Raw genomic sequence first — 25,398 nt, 5'->3', positions numbered from 1 at the left:
ATTTAAGAAGGCTTCACAGGTTGGAGAGTCACTGTGGAGACCTGCAATAAAAGACTAAGGTCACACTTTACTTTGAGTTCACAGTGTTTAGTCTGACTCTTTCTCCATACACAACAATTGGCGACGAGATACAGATAGCAAACCCAAAGTTGCAGAGAACAGTGGGCATCCTGGAGAAATTCTTGGAGGGAGATGATTTGGGAAACTTTTGTGGAGCGACTCGACCAATACTTCGTGGCCAACAAGCTAGATGGGGAAGAGAGCGCTGCCAAACGAAGGGCGATCCTCCTCACCATCTGTGGGGCACCAACGTATGGCCACATGAAGAATCTGCTCACTCCAGCGAAACCCACGGAGAAATCGTACGACAATTTGTGCACACTGGTCTGAGAGCATTTGAACCCGAAGGAAAGCGTTCTGATGGCGAGGTACCGGTTCTACACCTACAAAAGGTCTGAAGGCCAGGAAGTGGCGAGTTATGTCGCCAAGCTAAGACACCTTGCAGGACATTGCGAATTTGAAGGACATTTGGAGCACATGCTCGGAGACTTTTTCGTACTTGGCATTGGCCACGAAACCATACTTCGCAAACTTTTGACCGTAGAGACCCTAACCTTGAGTAAGGCCATAGCGATAGCCCAGGCGTTCATTGCCACCAGTGACAATACGAAGCAAATCTTTCAGAACACAAGTGCTGCTACAAGCACTGTGAACAAAGTGATGTTGTTTTCGAATCGCAACATACAGGGCAGGTCACACATACCTGCAGCTACATGTCCGCAGATGTCTCAGAGTCCACCATCAAGGGTGATGAATGCAAGGCCATTAACACCTTGTTGGCGTTGCAGGGTGACCATTCATGCCGATTCAAAGAGTACGTTTGCAAGGGCTGTGGAACAATGGGACACCTCCAACGAGTGTGCAGGCAAGCTGCAAAGCCTGTTAAACCTGCAAACCACCATGTTGTAGAGGAGGACAGATTCACGGAGGATCACGACGAACCAGAGCCTCAGATAGAGGAGGCAGAGGTACATGGGGTGCACACATTCACCACGAATTGTCCCCTGATAATGTTGAATGTTGAACTAAATGGACTCCCGGTGTCAATCGAGCTGGACATGGGCGCGAGCCAGTCCATCGTGGGCAAAAAGACTTTTGAAAGGTTGTGGTGCAACAAGGCCTCAAGGCCAGTCTTAACTCCAGTTTGCACGCAACTAAGAACTTACACAAAAGAACTGACACCTGTAATCGGCAGTGCTACCATAAAGGTCTCCTGTGATAGAGCGGTGCACAAGCTACCACTCTGGGTGGTACCGGGCGATGGTCCCACACTACTCGGCAGGAGCTGACTGGGAAAGATACGCTGGAACTGGGACGACATCCGAGCACTATCACCCCTGAGGACACTTTGTGTGCCCAGGTCTTAAACAAATTTCCTTCACTGTTCGAACCAGGCATCGGGAAATTCCAAGGAGCAAAAGTGCAGATCCACCTAATTCCAGGGGCGCGACCCATCCATCACAAGGCGAGAGCAGTACCGTAAATGATGAGCGAAAGGGTAGAGATCGAGCTAGACCGGCTGCAAAGAGAGGGCATCATTTTCCCGATCGAGTTGAACGAGTGGGCCAGTCCTATCGTCCCAGTCCTCAAGGGAGACGGCAACGTCAGAATCTGTGGCGATTATAAAGTAACTATCGTTTCTCCCTGCAGGACCAATAGCACTACCAAAGGCCGACGACCTCTTTGCAACGCTGGCGGCAGGAAAGACATTCACAAAGCTGGATCTGACTTCAGCCTACATGACGCAGGAACTGGAGGAATCATTGAAGGCCCGCACCTGCATCAACACGCACAAAGGTCTTTTTATTTATAACAGATGCCCGTTTGGAATCCGATCGGCGGCGGCGATATTCCATAGAAACGTGGAAAGCTTACTGAAGTCGGTTCCCCACACCGTGGTCTTCCAGGACGACATCTTGGTCACAGGTCGGAACACAGTCGAGCACCTGCAGAACCTGGAGGATGTTCTTAGTCGACTCAACCGCGTGGGGCTCAGGTTAAAACACTTGAATTCCGTTTTACTGGCACCTGAAATGGAGTTTCTGGGAAGGAGGATTGCGGTGGATGGCATCAGGCCCACCAACACGAAGACGGATGCAATCGAGAAAACACCGAGGCCACAGAACGTGACAGAGCTGCGGTCATTTCTGGGATTCCTGAACTACTTTGGTAACTTCTTACCGGGTCTCAGCACACTGTTAGAACCACTGCATGTCTTACTACGAAAAGGGAATGAATGGGTTTGGGGCAAAAGCCAAGAAAATGCCTTTGTAAAAGCGAGAAAATTGTTATTCTCGAACAAATTGCTTGTGTTGTATGATCCATATAAGCATTTGGTACTAGCATCTGATGCATCGTCATATGGCATCGGGTGTGTATTGCAACAAGCTAATGATTTCAGGAAGCTGCAACCGGTTGCCTATGTATCCAGGAGTCTGTCTAAGGCTGAGAGAGCCTACAGCATGATTGAAAAAGAAGCGTTAGCGTGTGTCAATGGGGTACAGAAAATGCATCAATATCTGTTTGGGCTAAATTCGAATTGGAAACTGACAATAAGCCACTTATATCCCTGTTCTCCAAAAGTAAAGGGATAAATACCAACGCATCGACCCGCATCCAGAGATGGGCATTCACGTTGTCCGCATACAACTACGCCATCTGCTATAGGCCAGGCACAGAAAACTGCGCCGATGCTCTCAGTAGGCTGCCACTGCCCACCATGGGGGTGGAAATGGCGCAGCCCGCAGATCTAGCCATTGTTATGGAAGCATTTGAGAGTGAGCAATCACCCGTCACTGCCCGGCAGATCAAAACCTGGACAAGCCAGGACCCCTTATGATTTCTAGTCAAAAGTTGTGTGCTTCACGGGAGCTGGTCCAGTCGCCCAGTGGAAATGCAGGAAGAGATAAAGCCGTTCCAGCGGCGCAAAGATGAAATGTCTATACAGGCAGACTGTCTTCAGTGGGGCAATCAAGTAGTGGTCCCCAAGAAGGGCAGAGACACCTTCATCAATGACCTCCACAGTACCCACCCAGGCATTGTAATGATGAAAACAATAGCCAGATCCCACGTGTGATGGCCCGGTATCGATGCAGATTTAGAGTCCTGTGTTCACAGATGTAATACATGCTCGCAGTTAAGCAATGTACCCAGGGAAGCGCTGCTAAGTTGATTGTCTTGGACCTCCAAACCGTGGTCTAGGATACACGTTGACTATGCAGGCCCGTTCTTGGTTAAAATGTTCCTTGTGGTTGTAGATGCGTACTCCAAGTGGATTGAATGTGAGATAATGTCAGCTAGCACGTCCGCTGCCACCACTGAAAGCCAGCGGGCCATGTTTGCCACACACGGCCTACCCGATGTCCTGGTGAGCGACAGCGGGCCATGTTTTACTAGTGCTGAGTTCAAAGAATTCATGACCCGTAACGGGATCAAACATGTCACATCTGCCCCGTTTAAACCAGCGTCCAATGGTCAGGCAGAGAGAGCAGTGCAAACCATCAAGCAACGTTTGAAGAGGGTAACTGAAGGCTCACTGCAGACTCGCCTATCCCGAGTCTTGCTTAGCTACAGCATGAGACCCCACTCACTCACTGGGATCCCACCTGCTGAACTGCTTATGAAAAGAGCACTTAAGACAAGGCTCTCGTTAGTTCACCCTGATCTACTTGAACAGGTAGGGAGCAGGCGGCTTCAACAAAGTGCAAACCATGATAGCGCAAATGTGTCACGCGAGGTTGAAATCAATGATCCTGTATTTGTATTAAATTATGGACAAGGTCCTCAGTGGCTTCCCGGCACTGTCATGGCCAAAGAGGGGAGCAGGGTGTTTCGGGTTAAACTTTCAAATGGACTCATTCATCGGAAACACTTGGATCAAATAAAACTCAGATTCACGGACTGTCCTGAGCAACCCACCTTGGACCCAACCTTTTTTGATTCCCCCAACATACACACCAGAGGCAACCGGCATCACGGTTGACCACGAAGCAGAACCCATCATCCACAGCAGCCCAGCAGGAGCCAGCACACCAGGCAGCCCAGCAAGGCCAGCTGCACAGCAGCCCAGCGAGGGCCCAACAAATGATTCAACAACACCAGCTTTCACACCGATACGATCAACCAGGGCAAGAAGGGCCCCAGATCGACTCACATTGTAAATAGTTACACTATTGACTTTTGTGGGGAGTGTTGTTAGAAATGTAAACTTGTATTTACTCTGTGCAGCCACCAGAGGGCTCAAGTCCCAAGGAATCCCATAATCCCTTGGGAACAAATGTATTTATGGAGACTTCACAGGTTGGAGAGGCACTCTGGAGACCTGCAATAAAAGACTAAGATCACACTTTACTTTGAGCTCACAGTGTTCAGTCTGACTCTTCCTCCATACACAACATTCAGTGTGCACAGACAGAGGTTGAGAGGCTGGTATGGAGGAGGTGTGGAAGTTTGTACTCACTTTGACCATCCGACATAGGTCATTGAATTTTTTGGGGCTCTGGATGAGGCTTCTGTGCACCTCAGTGCTTGCCGACACCTCCCGGCCCATCTCTTGCCACATGGCACGGGACACCTGCGGTGCGAGGCAGGGAAGAGGGAGGCCCTCCTGGTTTCTAGTGCCCCCACCAATGCCTCCAAATCGACATCTTTGAATCTTGTGGCCCTCTCCCTTAAAGGGGGATCACCAGCAGCCATTTCACCAGCTTCCTCAGCTCCAGAGATCAGTGACCGAAGTTCAGCAATGCTGAAAATGAGCGGCATTAAGTTCAAATGACCTCCCCTTTAAGAGCCAGATGGAGCTGGAGTCAAGGATTGAAGGCTGATTGCTGAATGGAACTCAGCTGAAATTGGGCAAGTGGCTGTGAAACTCTTTTTGGAGTTTATCTGCAAAAACAAAAGACATTAAACCGTGCCACCCTACCTGGGTGACACACCAGACATTTACAAGGCCCTTTTTTCCCCTTTTTTTGTTTTTTTTTGTGTTTTTCTTTTTTTGTGTGTGGTTTTTTTGGGCACTAAAATCACAATTTTTCCCCAGTGCCCCCTATAAAAGGGAAGGGGTACACTAAAAGCACCGGCAATTAAAACAAATTAAACTTTAAAACATAAAATCAAATTAAAATTTGGTTGCCGGGCGTGATGATGCACTCCAGTCCCTCCGGTGCCCACCTCTCGCGGAAGGCCGCGAGCGTACCGGTGGACACCGCGTGCTCCATCTCCAAGGACACCCTGGACCGGATGTAAGAGCGGAAGAGAGGCAGGCAGTCAGGTTGAACGACCCCCTCGACCGCCCGCTGCCTGGACCGGCTGATGGCACCCTTGGCCGTGCCCAGGAGCAGTCCTACGAGGAAGCCTTCGGACCTACCCGCTCCCCTCCGCACAGGGTGCCCAAAGATCAGGAGAGTGGGACTGAAGTGCAGCCAGAACTTCAGGAGCAGCCCCTTCAAATAATGGAACAGGGGCTGCAACCTCGTGCACTCAATAAAAACATGGAACACGGACTCCTCCAGACCGCAGAAATTGCAGGCGGCCTGGGAGTCCGTGAACCTGCTTAAAAATTTATTGCACGGCACTGCTCCGTGCACCACCCTCCAGGCCAAGTCCCCGATGAATAGTGGGAGGACCCCTGCGTAGAGTGCCCTCCATCGGGGACCCCCGCCTCCTCCGGACGGCAGGATGGTACGCCATGGCGTGTCCGGACGGCCGGCGAGGATGGCAAAGTTGAGAGTGTGCAGGAGCAGCCCGTACAGGAAACCCCTCCGCGCGGAACTGAAAGGCACGGAGGGGATTTCAAGTGGCTGTGAATAGCGTCCCTGCATTGCCCAGCTGAGGCCTTTAGCACCTCATTTACCCCCCACCTCTCGCCACTTCACCCTTGGGGCGAAAACAGACATTTTTCCATAATTTGGCAAGGCATCTTGATGGCGCTAAATTTTCTCAAAATAAAATATTACCGCCCCAAACGTGGTCCAACCAAATTTCAGCCCCCCAGTATTTAAAGTATATTTTTTATAACTATAGTTTATCATCCTGGTTAATTTATGTTATATGCTCACGATGGCTTTAATGTCCTTTCTATAATGGGTATCCAAAACTTCTCAGTTCTCTAATTGTGGTTTTGTATAAATTTATCATTACTGCTTTACTCCTGTATTCTCATCATAGGCAGTCCCTCGGAATCGAGAAAGACTTGCTTCCACTCTTAGAATGAGTCCTTAGGTGGCTGAACAGTCCAATACGAGAACCACAGTCCCTGCCACAGATGGGACATACAGTTATTGAGGGTAAGGGAGGGTCGGACAGGTTTGCCGCATGTTCTTTCTGCTGCCTGCGCTTGTTTTCTGCATGCACTCAGTGATGAGACTCGAGGCACTTCCTCCACTTAGGGCGGTCTTTGGCCAGGGACTCCCAGGTGTTGGTGGGGATGTTGCACTTTATCAGGAAGGCTTTGAGGATGCCCTCGTAACGTTTCCTCTGTCCATCTTTGGCTCATTTGCCATGAAGGAGTTCCGAGTAGAGCGCTTGTTTTGGGAGTCTTGTGTCTGGCCTGCCCAGCGGAGCTGATCAAATGTGGTCAGTGCTTCAATGCAAGGGACGTTGGCCTGGACGAGGACACTAACATTGGTGCGTCTGTCCTCCCAGGGCATTTGTAGGATCTTGCGGAGGCATCGTTGGTGGTATTTCTCCAGCGAATTGAGGTGTCTGTTGTACCTGGTCCATGTCTCTGAGCCATACAGGAGGGCGGGTATTACTACAGCCCTGTAGACCATGAACTTGGTGACAGTTTTGAGGGCCTGGTCTTCGAACACTCTTTTCCTCAGGCGGCCGAAGGCTGCACTGGCGCACTGGAGGCGGTGTTGAATCTCCTCATCAATGTCTGCTTTTGTTGATAAAAGGCTCCCAAGATATGGGAAATGGTCCACGTTGTCCAGGGCTGCACCATGGATCTTGATGACTGGGGGCAGTGCTATGTGGCGAGGAAAGACGGGTGGAGGACCTTTGTCTAATGGATGTTTAGCGTAAGGCCTATGCTTTCGTACGCCTCAGTAAATACGTCGACTATGTCCTGGAGTTCAGCTTCTGAATGTGCGCAGATACAGGCATCGTCTGCGTACTGTAGCTCGACGGCAGAGGTGGTCTTGGACCTGGCCAGGAGGCGGCGAAGATTGAACAGGTTCCCACTGGTTCTGTAGTTTAGTTTCACTCCAGTGGGGATTTTGTTGACTGTGAGGTGGAGTATGGCAGCGAGGAAGATTGAAAAGAAGGTTGGGGCGAGGACGCAGCCCTATTTGACCCAGGTCCAGACGTGGATTGGGTCTGTAATAGATCCGTTGGTAAGGATCACGGCCTGCATGTCGTCGTGGAGCAGGCGGAGGATGTTAATGAACTTTTGGGGGCATCCGAAACAGTGGAGGACGCTTCATAGACCCTCGCGGTTGACAGCATCAAAGGCCTTTGTAAGGTCGAAAAAGGCCATGTATAAGGGCTGGTGCTGCTCCCTGCATTTTTCCTGCAGCTGTCGCGCTGCAAAAATCATGTCCGTTGTGCCCTGTAGGGGGCGAAATCCGCACTGTGACTCTGGGAGGAGCTCCTCGGCCACAGGGAGAAGACATAGAAATATAGAAACATAGAAAATAGGTGCAGGAGTAGGCCATTCGGCCCTTCGAGCCTGCACTACCATTCGATAAGATCATGGCTGATCATTCCCTCAGTACCCCTTTCCTGCTTTCTCTCCATACCCCTTGATCCCCTTAGCCGTAAGGCCCATATCTAACTCCCTCTTGAATATATCTAATAAGCTGGCATCAACAACTCTCTGCGGCAGGGAACTCCACAGGTTAACAACTCTCTGAGTGAAGAAGTTTCTCCTCATCTCAGTCCTAAATGGCCTATTCCTTATCCTAAGACTGTGTCCCCTGGTTCTGGACATCTCCATCATCGGGAACATTCTTCCCGCATCTAACCTGTCCAGTCCCGTCAGAATCTTGTATGTTTCTATGAGATCCCCTCTCATCCTTCTAAACTCCAATGTATAAAGGCCCAGTTGATCCATTCTCTCCTCATATGTCAGTCCAGCCATCCTGGGAATCAGTCTGGTGAACCTTCGCTGCACTCTCTCAATAGCAAGAACATCCTTCCTCAGATTAGGTGACCAAAACTGAACACAATATTCCAGGCCTCACCAAGGCCCTGTACAATTGCAGTAAGACCTTCCTGCTCCTATACTCAAAACCCCTAGCTATGAAGGCCAACATACCAGTTGCCTTCTTTGCCGCCTGCTGCATCTGTATGCCAACTTTCAATGACTGATGAACCATGACACCCAGTTCTCATTGCACCTCCCCTTTTCCTAATCTGCCACCATTCAGATAATATTCTGTCTTCAAGTTTTTGCCCCCAAAGTGGATAACATCACATTTATTCACATTATACCGCATCTGCCATGCATTTGCCCACTCGCCTAAACTGTCCAAGTCACCCTGCAGCCTCTTAGCGTCCTCCTCACAGCTCACACTGCCACCCAGTTTAGTGTCATCTGCAAACTTGAAGATATTACACTCAATTCCTTCATCCAAATCATTGATGTATATTGTAAAAAGCTGGGGTCCCAGCACTGAGCCCTGTGGCACTCCACTTGTCACTGCCTGCCATTCTGAAAAGGACCCGTTTATCCCGGCTCTCTGCTTCCTGTCTGCAAACCAGTTCTCTATCCAGTATATTACCCCCAATACCATGTGCTTTGATTTTGCACACCAATCTCTTGTGTGGGACCTTGTCAAAAGCCTTTTGAAATTCCAAATACACTACATCCACTGGTTCTCCCTTGTCCACTCTAGTAGTTACATCCTCAAAAAATTCCAGATTTGTCAAGTATGATTTCCCTTTCATAAATCCATGCTGACTTGGACCGATCCTGTCACTGCTTTTCAAATGCGCTGCTATTTCATCCTTAATAACTGATTCCAACATTTTCCCTACCACTGATGTCAGGCTAACCGGTCTATAATTACCCGCTTTCTCTCTCCCTCCTTTTTTAAAAAGTGCTGTTATTTTGCTACCCTCCATTCCATAGGAACTGATCCCGAGTCGATAGACTGTTGGAAAATGATCACCAATGCATCCACTATTTCTAGGGCTACTTCGTTAAGTACTCTGGGATGCAGACTATCAGGCCCTGGGGATTTATCGGCCTTCAATCCCATTAATTTCCCTAACACAATTTCCTGCCTAATAAGGATATCCTTCAGTTCCTCCTTCTCCATAGACCCTCGGTCCCCTAGTATTTCCGTAAGGTTATTTGAGACTTCCTTCGTAAAGACAGAACCAAAGTATTTGTTCAATTGGTCTGCCATTTCTTTGTTCCCCATTATAAATTCACCTGAATCCGACTGCAAGGGACCTACATTTGTCCTCACTAATCTTTTTCTCTTCACATATGTATCGAAGCTTTTGCAGTCAGTTTTTATGTTTGCGGCAAGCTTCTTCTCGCATTCTATTTTCCCCCTCTTAATTAAACCCTTTGTCCTCCTCTGATGAATTCTAAATTTCTCCCAGTCCTCAGGTTTGCTGCTTTTTCTGGTCAATTTATATGCCTCTTCCTTGGATTTAAAACTATCCTTAATTTCCCTTGTTAGCCACGGTTGAGCCACCTTCGCCGTTTTATTTTTACTCCAGACAGGGATGTACAATTGCTGAAGTTTATCGATGTGATCTTTAAATGTTTGCCATTGCATATCCACCGTCAACCCTTTAAATATCATTTGCCTGTCTATTCTAGCCAATTCACGTCTCATACCATTGAAGTTACCTGTCCTTAAGTTCAGGACCCTAGTATTTGAATTAACTGTGTCACTCTCCATCCTAATAAAAAATTTTACCATGTTATGGTCACTCGTCCCCAAGGGGTCTTGCACAACAAGATTGCTAATAAGTCCTTTCTCATTACCCATCATCCAGTCTAGGATGGCTAGCTCCCTGGTTGGTTCCTCGACATATTGGTCTAGAAAACCATCCCTAATACAGTCCAGGAAATCCTCCTCCACTGCATTGCTACCAGTTTGGTTAGCCCAATTAATATGTAGATTAAATCACCCATGATAACTGCTGTACCTTTGTTGCATGTATTGTGTTCCTAACACAGATGAAACTGCACTCCGGGAGGTTAAAGTAACAGGACCTCAGTCTTTATTAAGACACTCCAGAGTGAGTAACAGGCCTTTGGGGCCGGCTTATATACAGTGCTCCCAAGGGATGCTGGGATCCCTTGGGACTTCAGGGGATGCGTTCCCTGGTGGCGGAACATGGGAGTGCATGTTTTACAGACCCACAACATCGCTCCCCCCAAATTCAAAGTGAAAACTATTTACAAGATGAGGCGGTCGGGAGCCTTTCTTTCCCTGGTGGACCGCCTCGGTACAAATGTCTGTTCTGGTGTGTTGGCTGTGCCCTCGCTGGGCTGGCGTGTTGTTGGCCCTGCAGGGCTGCTGGGTGAGCCTGGCCTTGCTGGGCTGTTGGGCATGATGGGTTCAATTTCATGATCCGGGGTGATGTCGTTGATCCTTTGGGTGTGTGTTGTGGGCTCGAAAAAAGTGGTGTCTGCTGTGGGTTGTTCAGGGCAGTCTGTGAACCGCAGCCTCGTTTGGTCCAGATGCTTTCTGCAAATTTGTCCATTGTCTAGTTTGACTACAAACACCCTACTCCCTTCTTTAGCTATCACCGTGCCCGCAATCCACTTGGGACCATGTCCATAGTTTAGCACATACACAGGGTCATTCAGGTCAATTTCCCGTGACACAGTGGTGCGACCATCGTTTACATTTTGTTGCTGCTGCCTGCTCTCTACCTGATCATGCAGGTTGGAGTGAACCAGTGAGAGTCTGGTTTTGAGTGTCCTTTTCATGAGTAGCTCAGCCGGGGGCACCCCTGTGAGCGAGTGGGGTCTCGTGCAGTAGCTGAGCAGTACTCGGGACAGGTGGATTTGGAGTGAGCCTTCTGTGACTCGTTTAAGGCTCTGTTTGATTGTTTGTACTGCCCGCTCTGCCTGCCCATTGGAGGCTGGTTTAAACGAGGCCGAGGTGACATGTTTGATCCCATTGCGGGTCATGAATTCTTTAAATTCGGCACTGGTGAAACATGATCCGTTGTTACTGACCAGTATGTCAGGCAGGTCGTGGGTGGCAAACATGGCCCTCAGGCTTTCAATGGTGGCGGTGGGGGTGGCGGTGCTTCCCAACATTATTTCACATTCAATCCATTTTGAAAAAGGATCCATCAACACCAGGAATATTTTACTGAGAAACGGGCCCGCATAGTCAACATGGATCCTCGACCATGGTCCGGAAGGCCAGGACCACAAACTTAGTGGTGCCTCTCTGGGCGCGTTGCTCAACTGAGCACACAAGTTGCATTTTCGTACGCAGGACTCTAAGTCAGAGTCGATACCGGGCCTGTGGGATCTGGCTATCGCTTTCATGATTACTATACCCGGGTGTGTGCTGTGGAGATCCGAGATGAACGTCTCCCTGCCCTTTTTGGGTAGCACTACGCGGTTATCCCACAACAGGTAGCCTGTCTGAATGGACAGCTTGTCCTTTCGCCACTGGAACGGCTTGATTAGCTCTTGCATTTCAACGGGGATGCTGGCCCAGCTCCCATGCAGTACACAGTTTTTTTTACTAGGGACAGCAGAGGATCTTGGCTGGTCCAAGTCCGAATCTGATGGGCCATAACAGGTGAATTATCATTTTCAAACGCTTCCATGACCATCAACAAGTCTGCGGGCTGCGCCACCATCAACAAGTTTGCAGGCTGCGCCATTTCCAATCCTGTGATGGGCAATGGTAGCTGACTGAGAGCATCCGCACAGTTCTCGATGCCTTGCCTGTGGCGGACGGTATAGTTATACGCTGATAGCACGAGTGCCCACCTTTGTGTGCAGGTTGAGGCATTAGTATTTATCCCCTTGTTTTCAGTGAACAGGGATGTGAGGGGCTTGTGATCAGTTTCCAGCTCAAATTTGAGGCCAAACAGGTTCTGATGCATTTTCTTTACCCCGAACACACACGCTAATGCCTCTTTCTCAATCATGCTGTAGGCCCTCTCGGCTTTAGACAAGCTCCTGGAGGCATAGGCGACAGGTTGCAACTTCCCCGCAACGTTAGCTCCGTACGACGATGCATCACATGCTAGCACAATCTTTTACACGGGTTATACAATACAAGCAGCTTGTTGGAGCATGAAATGTTTCTGGCTTTCTCAAAAGCAATTACTTGTTTTTTTCCCCCATACCCAGTTCTCACCTTTACGCAATAACACATGTAGGAGCTCTAAGAAGGTGCTTAACCCCGGTAGGAAGTTACCAAAATAGTTGAGGAATCCCAGGAACGACCGCAGCTCCGTGACGTTCTATGCCCTGGGCGCGTTCCTGATAGCCTCTGTCTTGGCATCTGTGGGCCGAATGCCGTCTGCCGTGATCTTTCTCCCCAAAACCTCCACTTCTGTTGCCATGAAGACGCATTTCGACCTCTTCAGCCACAGCCCTACGTGATCCAGTCGCTGGAGGACCTCCTCCAGGCTTTGTAGGTGCTCGGCGGTGTCCCGACCCATGACCAATATGTCGTCCTGAAAAACCACCGTGCGTGGCTCTGCATGTTTCCCTGGAAGATCGCTGCAGCTGACCAAATTCCAAACGGGCATCTGTTGTAGATGAACAGTACCTTGTGCGTGTTGATGCAGGTGAAGCCCTTCGAAAACTCCTCCAGCTCATGCGTCATGTAGGCCGAAGTCAGGTCGAGCTTGGTAAACGTCTTGCCCTGCCAGCGTCGCAAATAGGTCGTCTGCCTTAGGTAGCGGGTATTGGTCCTGTAGTGAGAAACGATTAATAGTTACTTTATAATCGCCACAAATCCTGACCGTGCCATCACTATTGAGTACTGGAACAATTGGGCTGGCCCACTCACTGAATTCCACTGGGGAGATGATGCCCTCGCGTTGCAACCTGTGCAGCTCGATTTCCACTCTCTTCTTCATCATATGAGTTATGCTCGCGCGTTGTGGTGACTGGGTCGTGCCTCTGGTACTAAGTGGATCCGCACCTTCGCCCCGGAAAAGTTTCCAATGCCTGGCTCAAAAAGGGAAGGAAATTTGTTAAGAACTTGGGTACATGAGGCCTCATCGACATGTGATTGCGCTCGGATGTCATCCCAGTTCCAGCGGATTTTGCCTAGCCAGCTCCTTCCAAGCAGTGTGGGTCCGGGACAATCCAGAGTGGCAGTTCGTGCACTGTGCCCTCGTAGGTGACTTTGACCATGGCGCTGCCCAGGACAGTGATGAGCTCTTTGGTGTACGTTCTCAGTTTCGTGTGGATGGGGCTCAGGGCTGGTCTGAATGCCTTGTTGCACCACAGTCTCTCAAACATCTTTTTACTCATGATGGATTGGCTAGCGCCAGTGTCCAGTTCCATGGCTATGGGTAAGCCATTCAATTTTATGTTTAGCATTATAGGTGGACATTTCGTCGAAAATGTGTGCACCCCGTGTACTTCAGCATCTGCCTTCTCTCTCTGAGGCTCGAAATTGCTTTGATCCACCATGGACCGATCTTCCTCTGCCACGTGGTGGTTATCAGGTTTTGCAGAGCTTGCAGCTCGTCTGCAAGCTCATTGGAGGTGCCCCATTGTTCCACAGCTCTTGCAAACATACCCTTTGAAGCTGCATGAATAGGCTTCACAACGCCAACAAGGCGTGAATTGCCTTGCATTCATCCTTTGTTGCGGACTCTGAGTCCTCTGGGTCACCTGAGGCCTGCTGGCAGTTGCAGACTCATGGTTTCTGCCCTGTACATTTCTGCTCGCAAACACTGTTCCAGTTAATTTATGAACACTGCTAACACTTGTGTGCTGAGAGATTTGTTTGGTGTTATCACTGGTGGACATAAACGCCTGTGCTATCGCAATGGCCTTACTGAGGGTCGGTGTCTCTATGGTCAAAGGTTTTCGTAGGATGGTCTTGTGGCCAATGCCCAGTACAAAAAAGTCTCTGAGCATCTGCTCCGGGTAGCCATCAAACTCACATTGCCCTGCAAGTCGCCTTAGCTCGGCGACATAGCTCGCCACTTCCTTACCTTCAGATCGCTGGCATGTGTAGAACCGATACCTCGTGATCAGCACGCTCTCCCTCGGGTTAAGATGCTCCCGAACCAGTGTACACAGCTCCTCATATGACTTATCTGTGGGTTTCACCGGAGCCAGAAGATTCTTCATGCGACTGTAGGTCGGTGCCCTGCAGACTATGAGGAGGACCGCTCTCCTTTTTGCAGCGCTTCCTTCTCCGTCCAGCTCGTTGGCTACAAAGTACTGATCTAGCCGTTCAACATAGGCTTCCTAGTCCTCACCCTCTGAGAACTTCTCCAGGATTCCCACAGTTTGCTGCATCTTTGCGTTGGATTCGTATACTCGTCGGCAGTTATTGTGTTCCTAACACAGATGAGACTGCACACAGGGAGGTTAAAGTAACAGTGACCTCAGTCTTTATTAAGACACTCCAGAGTGAGTAACAGGCCTTAGGGCCCAGCTTATATACAGTGCTCCGAAGGGATGCTGGGATCCCTTGGGACTTCAGTGGATGCGCTCCCTGGTGGCGGAACATGGGAGTGCATGCTTTACAGATACACAACAGCATGCATCCCTAATTTCTTGTTTGATGCTGTCCCCAACCTTACTACTACTGTTTGGTGGTCTGTACACAACTCCCACTAGCGTTTTCTGCCCCTTGGTATTCTGCAGCTCCATCCATACCGATTCCACATCATCCAAGCTAATGTCCTTTCTTTCTATTGCATTAATTTCCTCTTTAACCAGCAATGCCACCTTGCCACCTTTTCCTTTCTGTCTATCCTTCCTAAATGTTGAATACCCCCTGGATGTTGAGTTCCCAGCCTTGGTCACCCTGGAGCCATGTCTCCGTGATGCCAATTACATCATACCCGTTAACTGCTATCTGCGCAGTTAATTCGTCCACCTTATTCCGAATACTCCTCGCATTGAGGCACAGAGCCTTCAGGCTTGTCTTTCTAACACACTTTGCCCCTTTAGAATTTTGCTGTAATGTAGCCCTTTTTGCTTTTTGCCTTAGGTTTCTCTGCCCTCCACTTTTACTTTTCTTCTTTCTATCTTTTGCTTCTGCCCCCATTCTACTTCCCTCTGTCTCCCTGCATAGGTTCCCATCCCCCTGCCATATTAGTTTAACTCCTCCCCAACAGCACTAGCAAACACTCCCCCTACGACATTGGTTCTGGTCCTGCCCAGGTGCAGACCGTCCGGTTTGTACTGGTCCCACCTCCCCCAGAACCGGTTCCAATGTCCCAGGAATTTGAATCCCTCCCTGCTGCACCACTCCTCAAGCCACGTATTCATCTGAGCTATCTGACGGTCAAGGAGGAATCTAGCGACAACTTTGCCAGTGGTTGATAACAGGGTGAATCCTCTGTAGTTGCTGCAGTCGGACTTGTCCCCTTTTTAAAAGATGGTCACGATCACTGCATCTCTGAGATCTCCCGGCATGTTCTCCTCCCTGCAGATGAGAGAGATGAGGTCATGTGTCCATGCCAACAATGCCTCTCCACCATACTTTAGTGCCTCAGCAGGGATTCCGTTCCTATAGCATTGTTTTCTTGAGCTGTCTTATGGCTTTTCCTACCTCGTGCGGCTTTGGGGTTTCACTGAAGTGGTGGCGGGTCGCAAGCTGTGGGATGGAGTAGAGAACACTTGAGTCAAATGCAGAGTCTCGATTGAGGAGATCTTCGAAGTGCTCCTTCCAGCGGGCCCTGAATGCCTCGGTGTATTTAATGAGTGTTTCCCTGTTCTTGGCCAGCATTGGGGTGGGGCCTTGGGAGTTTGGACCATAGGTGGCCTTGACTGCAATGAAGATTCCTCGCACATCATAGCTGCTGGCCAGTTGTTGTATCTCCTGTGCTTGCTCCATCCACCACCTGTTCTTTAGGTCCCGGGTTTTTTGTTGGACCTCAGCCTTGAGTCATCTGTAATGTTGCTTTGCTGCTGTTGGGTTGTTGCTTAAGGCTCAGAAATTTTCTGCGCTTGCGATCTATTAGTTCTTGGATCTCCTGATCATTCTTATCAAATCAGTCCAGGTGTTTTCTGGTTGAGTGATCAAGCGTCTCTTCGCAGGCACTGGTTATGGAGGCCTGGAGGGCAGACCAAGCGCTGTGGGCATTCTGCATCTCAGGGTCATCAAGGCACACCAGGTTAGCTGTGAGGCGCTGGCTGTATAGGTCTCTCTTAAGAGGGTCTTTAAGTGCCCCGGCATTGACTTTTTGCGGCACTGCTTCTGCTGTCCCCTCTGTTTTGGGGCTATGTTAATGTCGATGATGGATCGGATTAGGCGATGGTCCGTCGAGCAGTTGTCAGCTTCTGTCATGGCGCGGGTGATGCGCACATCCTTGCGAGCCCTGGCTCGGACAATGACATAGTCGAGCAGGTGCCAGTGTTTGGAGCGAGGGTGTTGCTACGATGCGTTGTATTTGTCCCTCTGGCGGAACAGGGTGTTGGTGATGAGGAGTTCATGCTCTAGACATTTTGTCAGGAGTAGGGTACCGCTGGAATTGGCTTTCCCTACCCCCTCTCTGCCAATCACGCCTCCCCAGAGGTCTGTGTCTTTGCCGACCCTGGCGTTGAAGCCACCTAGGAGGATCAGTTTGTCGTCCGCGGAAACACGGGACAGGGATTTTTCGAGGTTGGAGTAAAAACTCTCTTTGGTCTCATCCGTTCCATCGAGTGGTGTGGCGTACACACTGATGACTGTGGCGCACTGGTTCCAGGATAGGGTGAATCGAAGAATCATGAGGCGTTCGTTAACCCTGCAGGGGCAATCTTTGAGGCTGTCAACCAGCTCGTTTTTGATGGCGAAGCCGACTCCGTGAAGGCGGTGTTCTTCCTCTCATTTCCCTTTCCAGTAAATGGTGTAACCTCCACCTTGTTCCTTGAGCTGGCCTTCCCCTGCCCGCTGGGTCTCACTTCAGGCGGCGATGTTGATGTCAAAGCGTCTAAGTTCCCGGGCAACCATGGCGGTGCGGCGTTCTGGCCTGTCGCTGTTGGAGTTGTCCATGAGGTTCCTGACGTTCCAGGTCCCGAACTTCATGTTATCAGAGTGGAAGATGCCTGTGCATTAGTTCTTTTAACGTGGGGTGGCTGTTGCACACCGATTACGACTTGGGCTTAGCTGAGCAAGGTCTTGGTCCAGCGGCAAAGGGGTTCAAGATGACTGGAGAACAGGCACTGCTGTATGAGCCTAGTTACCTATGGAGAGATGTTGGCCACAAGCTCGGTGCCGAGTAGCGGCCTTGATGGTAGGTGGTCCGAGGCTTGGTTGGGGGCAGTCATTGGGAAGGTCAGTGGTCCGCTGAAGCTCCATGTGGGAGGTCAGTAAGGAATGGGAGAGTGGAAGAGTCATCGCCGTGATGCTCACCAGTTAGAAGAGGCCAGGTCACCAGTGGGGAAGGAGAGGTCCAGCCGTCGAGGAGGAGAGGCCCGATCCCGCTGGAGGGAAGAATGCCTGTCGCCAGAGGGATGGTGGCCCGCCGCTGGAGGGATGGAGGCCTGCCACTGGAGGGATGGAGGCCTGTCACTGGAGGGGTGGAGGCCCATCGCAGGAGGGGTGGAGGTCCATCGCTGGAGGGATGGAGGCCTGTCACTGGAGGGATGGAGGCCCGTCACTGGAGGGATGGAGGCCCATCACTGGAGGGGTGGAGGCCCGTCGCTGGAGGCGGGGGGGTGGCGATGTCCCGATCCCCTGGTCGGAGGCTCACCTGCTCGCCAGGCATCGTCGTGCATCAAGGACCCCGGTCATCGTTGCTGATGAGTGGCATGGTGAAGCCTGAGGTAGGCCCGAACCCATAGGATTCGTAGAGTTGGGTTTAGAGCAGGGGTTTAAGTGTCCAAGACCCCCTAGTAGGGTCTATTCGGGCTAGGGGAGGTTTAGCCAGTGAGGGGGGGAGGGGGGGAGGGGTGGGAAGTTGCCGGATGGCAGAAGGTGCTAATTGTTCAGCAGGGGAGCTCCCTAGGGAGCTGTCACCCTGGCAGCCATCTTGCCATCCAGCGGCCATTCCTGTATTCTATGCTTCAGTTGTAAAACCCAAAATACTATTGTCTTTTTTAATATTTTTGTCTCCATATGTGCACACTTTCAAGGAATTGTGTATTTGAAGCATAGGTCTCTGTTCATCTACACCCTTCAGTGTCTTTCCATTGACTGTATGTTCCTATTTCTTGTTGTTCCTCTCAAAATGTATCAGCTCACAATTTTCCTTGTTAAACTGTGCCGCCACCCTTCTACAATTTTGCTCACCCTGAAATCTTTTATAATGCTCCTTGCTGTTTGCAAAACCTCCTACTTATGTGTCATCAGCAACTTTCACAATTTTATTCCCTATACCTAAGTCCAAATCATCTATATATACTGAGAACAAAAGATGACCTTTGGGTTCGACCACTTTCAACCCTTCTCTAATCTGAGCAACACCTAACTACTTGTTTCTTGTCTGTCAACCAAATTTCTATCCATACTACTGCATTCTCTCTTATCCCATTGACCTGAATTTTTATAACAAGCCTGTTGCGAAACCCCTTACCGAATGCCCCTTGAAAATCCATATCGACACTTCTTTCATTTATCCAATCAATCTGTTCTTCAAAAAGCTATTAAATTTATCAAACATGACTTTTCTTTGACAAATCTGTGTTGGCTGTCCTTGATTTAACCCACGTATTTCTAAATTCTCATTAATCTTAACTCAAATTATGGATACGACAGACTGTCTGATCTATAGTAAACTGATATATCCTTCTCTCCCTTCTTGAACAAAAGGCATTACATTCTCAGGGAACAACAAAAAGCATGAATCCAATTCAAAATTTAAATCAGTGAATTCAAATTTTCTGCACTCTGGGAAACCATTCTATCAGCCACTATGGCTCCTCAAATTTTAAACTATCAGTAACTCCTTCACTTCATTGAACCTGAATTCGGCTCCTCCAAGGTATGCATAATTTGGCACGTAGTTGAAATGTCAGTACTAAGGTGAAATTTCAGACACCTTTTCAAAATGTACCCAGGGAACACTTAGTAAAGCAACAAGCAAGGCACAAGACTATGAGAAATTTTAGATATGCTGTGCCATGGAACAACCGGACATTCTCTTAGTCTGCTGAGTTCCTGATTGCAGCTGTGCTGCAGTGGAGAGGTGCTAAATGTAGAAGAGGCATCTTCCCAGAGGGGTAGATCAAATCTGAATTTAGTTATAAGAACATAAGAAATAGGAGCAGGTAAAGGCCATTTGGCCCCTCGAGCCAGCTCCGCCATTTAATAAGATCATGGCTGATCTGAACTTGGGCTCAGTTCCACTTCCCTGCCTGCTCCCCATAACCCTTCACTCCCTTATCACGCAAAAATCTGTCTATTGCCAGCTTAAATACATTCAATGACCCAGCCTCTACAGCTCTCTGGGGCAGAGAATTCCACAGATTTAGGACTCTCTGAGAGAAGAAATTCCTCCTCATTTCAGTTCTAAATGGACGACCCCTTATACTGAAACTATGCCCCCTAGTTCTAGATTTCCCCATGAGGGGAAACATCCTCTCTGCACCTACCTTGTCGAGCCCCCTCAGAATCTTATACGTTTCAATAAAATCACCTCGCATTCTTCTAATGAGTATCGGCCCAACCTGCTCAACCTTTCTTCATAAGTCAACCCCTTCATCTCAGGAATCAACCTAGTGAACCTTCTCTGAACTGCCTCCAATGCAAGTATATCCCTCCTTAAATAAGGAGACCAAAACTATATGCAGTACTCCAGGTGTGACCTCACCAATACCCTGTACAGTTGTAGCAGGACTTCCCTACTTTTATACTCCATCCCCTTTGCAATAAAGACCAACATTCCATTTACCTTCCTGATTACTTGCTACATCTGCATACTAATTTTTTGTCTTTCATGTACAAGGACCTCCAGGTCTCTCCATTCTGCAGCACTTTATAATTTCTCTCCCTTCATCATTGGGTCATTCTCATGGGTTTACCACTGTTGGCTCATTAATAGTTATTGAGGGTGCATCATGTGCAAGACACTGGGAAAGTACAAGCAGAGAAAAACTTGATGGTGAGGAAAGAAATTTGAGGTAAAGATACTAAAATAATATATTCTCTTGAATTAGTGACAACTAGATCAGTGACATTTAACTCCATAAATATTTCTTTGAAAATTAGCTATGTGTTCATTTGAGAGCTCTTAAGATAGAAGTAACCAGAGTTTCAATTATTGTTCAATAATTTTTCATGATGTCACAAAATCATCATATGGTATAATTGCAGTTATTATTCTGTATATTTTAGTCAACTTAACTTTAATGTACCAACACTGTTTTAGGCAGTCCCATTGGATAAAGCATATATTTGATTCATCCATAAAATCTTTTTGTTAAAAGATCATACAGCTGTGCCAAGGTGCTTGGCAATATTATTGGCAATTACAGAATACAAAGCACAACGCTGAGAGCTAGTCTCAAGTAACAGTTTTCAGGCTATTTTCTGGGTTGGATAATTACAGAACGGTACAAAGGTTAGTGTCTCCTGATAGCAGTGTGTAAGAGGGTGCTATGGAAACCAAAAGAAAAAGATTCAAGTCACTACTGTGATTAGCATCAACCTCATGCGGCCTAACATATTGCTTTTATATCAACCAGTCAACTAATATGAAAGGTTAACATTAAAATTCTCTTTTGCATTTCTTTTTTAAAGTTTAAAAAAAAATGACAATTGAAGGGTAATTCTACAATCTACTTTTCCCAGCTGTGTTCCTCTGTGGGTGGATAGCACTGAACAATAGCCACAATAGCTGGACTCTTAGTTAATAATTCTCATTTATCTACATTAAAAATAGCATTGTTGTATGCTGAAAAATATCTCATGCTGCAAACTGTAAATAAATTAATTTCTGTATTTAAGAAGTTAGATTTTGGTTGTTATGTGGAGAAAAACTCATCTCATACAGTTCTTGGAGTTCAACAGAAGTTCAGATTTAGTATCTCTGTGCTATTAAGTTGAAAAATAGATAGTTTGAGGTTTTTAGGTGGTTTAAGTCATTAAGCTTCACTTATACTGAATTAATACATAACAATTAAAAACCTCTGAATAGTTGTACCTTCAATTCTTTATTTGTTATTAGTTTTCAGCACTGTATATCCTGGCTTTTGTGATCATTTTGGTTGGATTTATTCTCTACAACTCAACTCCATCACACACAGCTGAACTCCAGATTCATCAAACTGCATCTAGTGGATTCGATAACCCTGTTTCAGTAAGTGATGTCAATACCCAAGAACCTACCATCCACTTTATCTCCAGAGACTACCCTGTGGTAACAGCAAACCAGAACAGCTGTACAGCTGTAAGGGTTTCTTAAGAATTTTTTCTTTAACTCTTATTAGTGTTTTAAATCCCATTGTGTTTCTTTATATGCTGATGCAATAAAATTCCTTAACAATAAACTGGTTTCCTTTGTTTAATAAACACACAGTAAATACTCTTTAAATTGCACAAATGCAGATGACAGTACATAAACACATTTGTGTTGGGGTTATCTTTGTCCACACTGGGGAGAGGCCGTTCATCTGCTCCGTGTGTGGGAAGTTGTCCGCCATGTTGAACATTTCAGAGTCTGGTGCTGCAGAAACCACTGTAAACTGGATTGGACGTCATCAGGGTCTAGTTCGCTGATTGGAGCGTGGGCAGGAGCGGCGAGGTTGGGGCGCAGGAGCGGCGAGTGATCATAGAGCGACATGATCGAGGCCCAGGAGAGGCGTGAGTTTGGGACCCAGAAGAGGCATAGGCCCAGGGGCAGCACGTGCCAGCCCACACTGCAATATGTGCGCACACTAGGTCCGTGGAGCAGAGCTGATCTCCAGTTGTCTTGGTTAATCCTTGCCACTGGACCAAGACCTAGCTCTGTCAAGCCCGTGTTGTGGCTGACGTGCAACGGCCACCACACATTAAAAAAAATCCACGCACAGGCATCTTCCACCCTTCAGGATGTAGTTCGGGACCTGGAATATTAGGTCCTTCATTGAAACACCTGTGAACTCATCCCTCTTTGGCGTGGAAGCAAGTCATCCTCGATACGAGGGACCCCCCTATGATGATCTTTGTCCACAGCATAAACTTTCCATGTAAATGTTACTCCTGTTAACTGACTGCATAGGAGATGAACTCTATCTTTGTTTTAGCCACTGATTTGAGTTTAGATAGAATGTAGACCAGTAAGATTGCCTAACTTTTTAAAGTGAATCATTTTATGACTTAATTTTTTTAACCTTGAGAATGAAGCATTTGTGCTATTACAGACAAGACCCTATGGGAGTGGGTCCACTGTAACACCAGTAGGATTTTGCTTAATGGCAGGCTCCTTTTTGGAAGCAAGAACTCCAGTGGGTGCATCTGCAATGAACCCCAACCCAGACTCCTGGATTGGTGTTGGAGCAGTGAGCAGAAGATGTTTGCAGAAGTTGACAGATGTGCTGTGTATTTCCAGCATTTTTCAGGTTTCCAGCAGCCCTGCAACATAGAAACATAGAAACATAGAAAATAGGTGCAGCAGTAGACCCTTCGAGCCTGCACCACCATTCAATAAGATCATGGCTGATCATTCACCTCAGGAGTGGGATCGGCCCATGTGAATCCCTGTCTAGCTGTGCTGCCCTCATAGTGGGCAGGATTTTAACTTGGAGGGGGCCAGGGAATGGTGGGAGTGGGGGACGGGGGTGGAGGGCTGGATTGTGATCGGGACACCTGAGAGAACGGGTTTCCCTCAGGCCCTGCTGAATTTAGTGGCAGGGACTGATTAACATTTTTTTTCTCTGTTTCCCACCTGCAGCCAGTGAGAATGGGTTCAGCCGAGGAGCAGAGAGGAGGTAGGGAGGGATTGGAGGCCGGAGGGGAGGGGGTCGGAAGGCTGGGATGTGGGGGGCGTGGGGTCAGAAGGCCGAGATCGCAGGGGCGGGGCAGGGGGCAGCGATTGGGGTGGTCGGAAAGCCCAGAATCAGAGGGGTTGGAAGGCTGGGATCAGATGGGGTGAGGAGCTGGAGGGGTTGTCAGAAGGCTGGGATCGGAGGAGATTGTGATCGGGGTGGAGGGTCAGACTGCCCACCCCACCACTTCCTACCCGTCTCCAAAACATGGGCTTAGCCCATCCCTTGCAGGGCTGTTGGAAATCTGAAATAAAATCAGGCTGGGCCAGGGTTGGCAATCGGAGGCCAAGGATCGGAAGGTCGGAGGTGGGGGCTATCGGAGGCCAGGGGCGGGGGAGAGGCGGGGGATAGGAGGCCTTGGTGGGTGGGGGGAGGAGGTGGGAGGCCGCAGTGGAAAAGATTGGAAGCCTCGGTGGGGGTGGGAGGGCGAGTTTGGAGGCTTCGTGGGGGAGGTCAGGGGTGGGAGATCGGACAGTGTCCGGTCATGGGGAGTTGTCGAGGCATGTATGTGGATCCAGGCACTTACCTCCTTGATCCAGCAGTCCTCCCCTCCCTTTAGCTGCCGGGTTCCCTGGAGCCTGGGAGAGCATTCGGCATTGACAAACATCGGTTCACAGGGCCACCAGGGAAGGTTTCGGCCGGGCCAGCGGCCTGGCACCCAAGAGCGGATGTCAGGCTGCCTGTTGGCAGCCAAGCCGAACCAGGGACAATTATTGGCCGGCCGATCGGGAAGTCATCCCGCAAAAATAACAACATGGCGGCCGCGGCAGTGGGCCCTCCCCTTGAAGGGCTGCACGCTGCCATGCTGCACACAGACAGGACAAGGTGCACAAACAGAAAAAGCTGTTGGGGGCACCGTGCAGTGGCTCATGGACTTTTTAAAGGAAATTTGGGGCGGATTGGAATGGAGATGCGAGATAGCGGCGGTGCGTGCTTTGATGACGTGCTTGCGGCAGTTGGCAGCAGCAGGGTGGAAGTGGGGACAGGCTGAAAAATGCCCAGGCTGAATTTGGGTCGGACGGCCAATGGATTGCAACTTGGCGGCCATTCGATTCCGCCGCATGGCCGTCACAAAACGTCGGTAACCGGCCTTATGTGGACCCTGAATTTCGGCCCCCTAGTGTATTAAATTGCTGTAAAAATAATATGCACAACTCGACTGTCAATGTACTTATCTGTAAATGCCATGTTTAAAATATACACCAGCACTATCAGTGTGAAAACCAGTGTTTCATTTTTCCCTTTTGGCCAAAAATTTTAAAATATCATTTTATTAAATACTTGGACTATTAATTGTTAAATATTTTCCCCATTTTCTTGCTCTTCCTTGCAATATTTATTTGGTTTCTTTCAATTAAATGTGAAAAATTATTAAATTAATTGTTGAATTTCTTCCTTATTTGGATATACACTTCTTTAAATATTTGCCAAAATTCAATTGACTGTGTTTGGGTTCCGCCAGGACCATTCGGCTCCAGACCTCATTCCAGCCTTGGTCCAAACATGGACAAAAGAGCTGAATTTCAGAGGTGAGGTGAGAGTGACTGCCTTCAATATCAAGGCAGCATTTTACTGAGTGTGGCATCAAGGAGCACTAGACCTTCGAATCTTCCAGTTTTTGTGTGTGTTTTCTGTGTGCAATTAGTTAATTGCCAAAAAATGAGCCATATTAGCCTATTGGATTATTATTTTTTTTTCCTGGCATGTGGGCGTCACTGGCAAGGCCAGCATTTATTGCCCATCGCTAATTGCTCTTGAGAAGGTGGTGGTGAGCCGCCTTCGCGAACTGCTGCAGTCCTTGTGGTGAAGGTTCTCCCGTAGTGCTGTTAGGTAGGGAGTTCCAGGATTCTGACCCAGCGACAATGAAGGAATGGTGATATATTTCCAAGTCAGGATGGTGTGTGACTTGGTGGGAACTTGCAGGTGGTGGAGCTTGCACGCGCCTGCTGCCCTTGTCCTTCGAGGTGGTAGAGTCCGCAGGTTTGGGAGGTGCTGCCGAAGAAGCCTTGGCGAGCTGTTGCAGTGCGTCTTATAGATGGTATACACTGCAACCACGGTGCACCAGTGGTGGAGGGAGTGAATGTTGAAGGTGGAAGATGGTGGATGAAGCTTTATCCTGGATGGTGTCGAGCTTCTTGGGTGTTGTTGGAGCTGCACTCCTCCAGGCAAGCGAAGAATATTCTATCACATTCCTGACTTGTGCCTTGTAGATAGTGGAAAGGCTTTGGAGAGTCAGGAGATGAGACACATGCCACAGAATACCCAGCTTCTAACCTGCTCTTATAGCCACAGTATTTATATGGTTG

The 25,398-nt window shown here is 48.6% G+C and overlaps 1 protein-coding gene across 1 annotated transcript in view; it reads left to right on the top strand.

The window, feature by feature from the left end:
- LOC139274634 (solute carrier family 35 member F2-like) overlaps positions 1-24,083 on the top strand; it is a 94,751-nt gene extending 70,668 nt beyond the window's left edge. Inside the window, exons 8-9 of the mRNA XM_070891312.1 lie at positions 21,295-21,486; positions 23,652-24,083. Coding sequence (XP_070747413.1) covers positions 21,295-21,486; positions 23,652-24,083 — 624 coding nt within the window. The remainder of the gene's footprint in view (positions 1-21,294; positions 21,487-23,651) is intronic.
- Positions 24,084-25,398: the final 1,315 nt, after the last annotated feature.

This window comes from Pristiophorus japonicus, chromosome 10 (assembly GCF_044704955.1).
Source record: "Pristiophorus japonicus isolate sPriJap1 chromosome 10, sPriJap1.hap1, whole genome shotgun sequence".
Classification (NCBI taxonomy): Eukaryota; Metazoa; Chordata; class Chondrichthyes; family Pristiophoridae; genus Pristiophorus; species Pristiophorus japonicus.
This window is presented reverse-complemented; position numbering and strand designations above follow the sequence as displayed.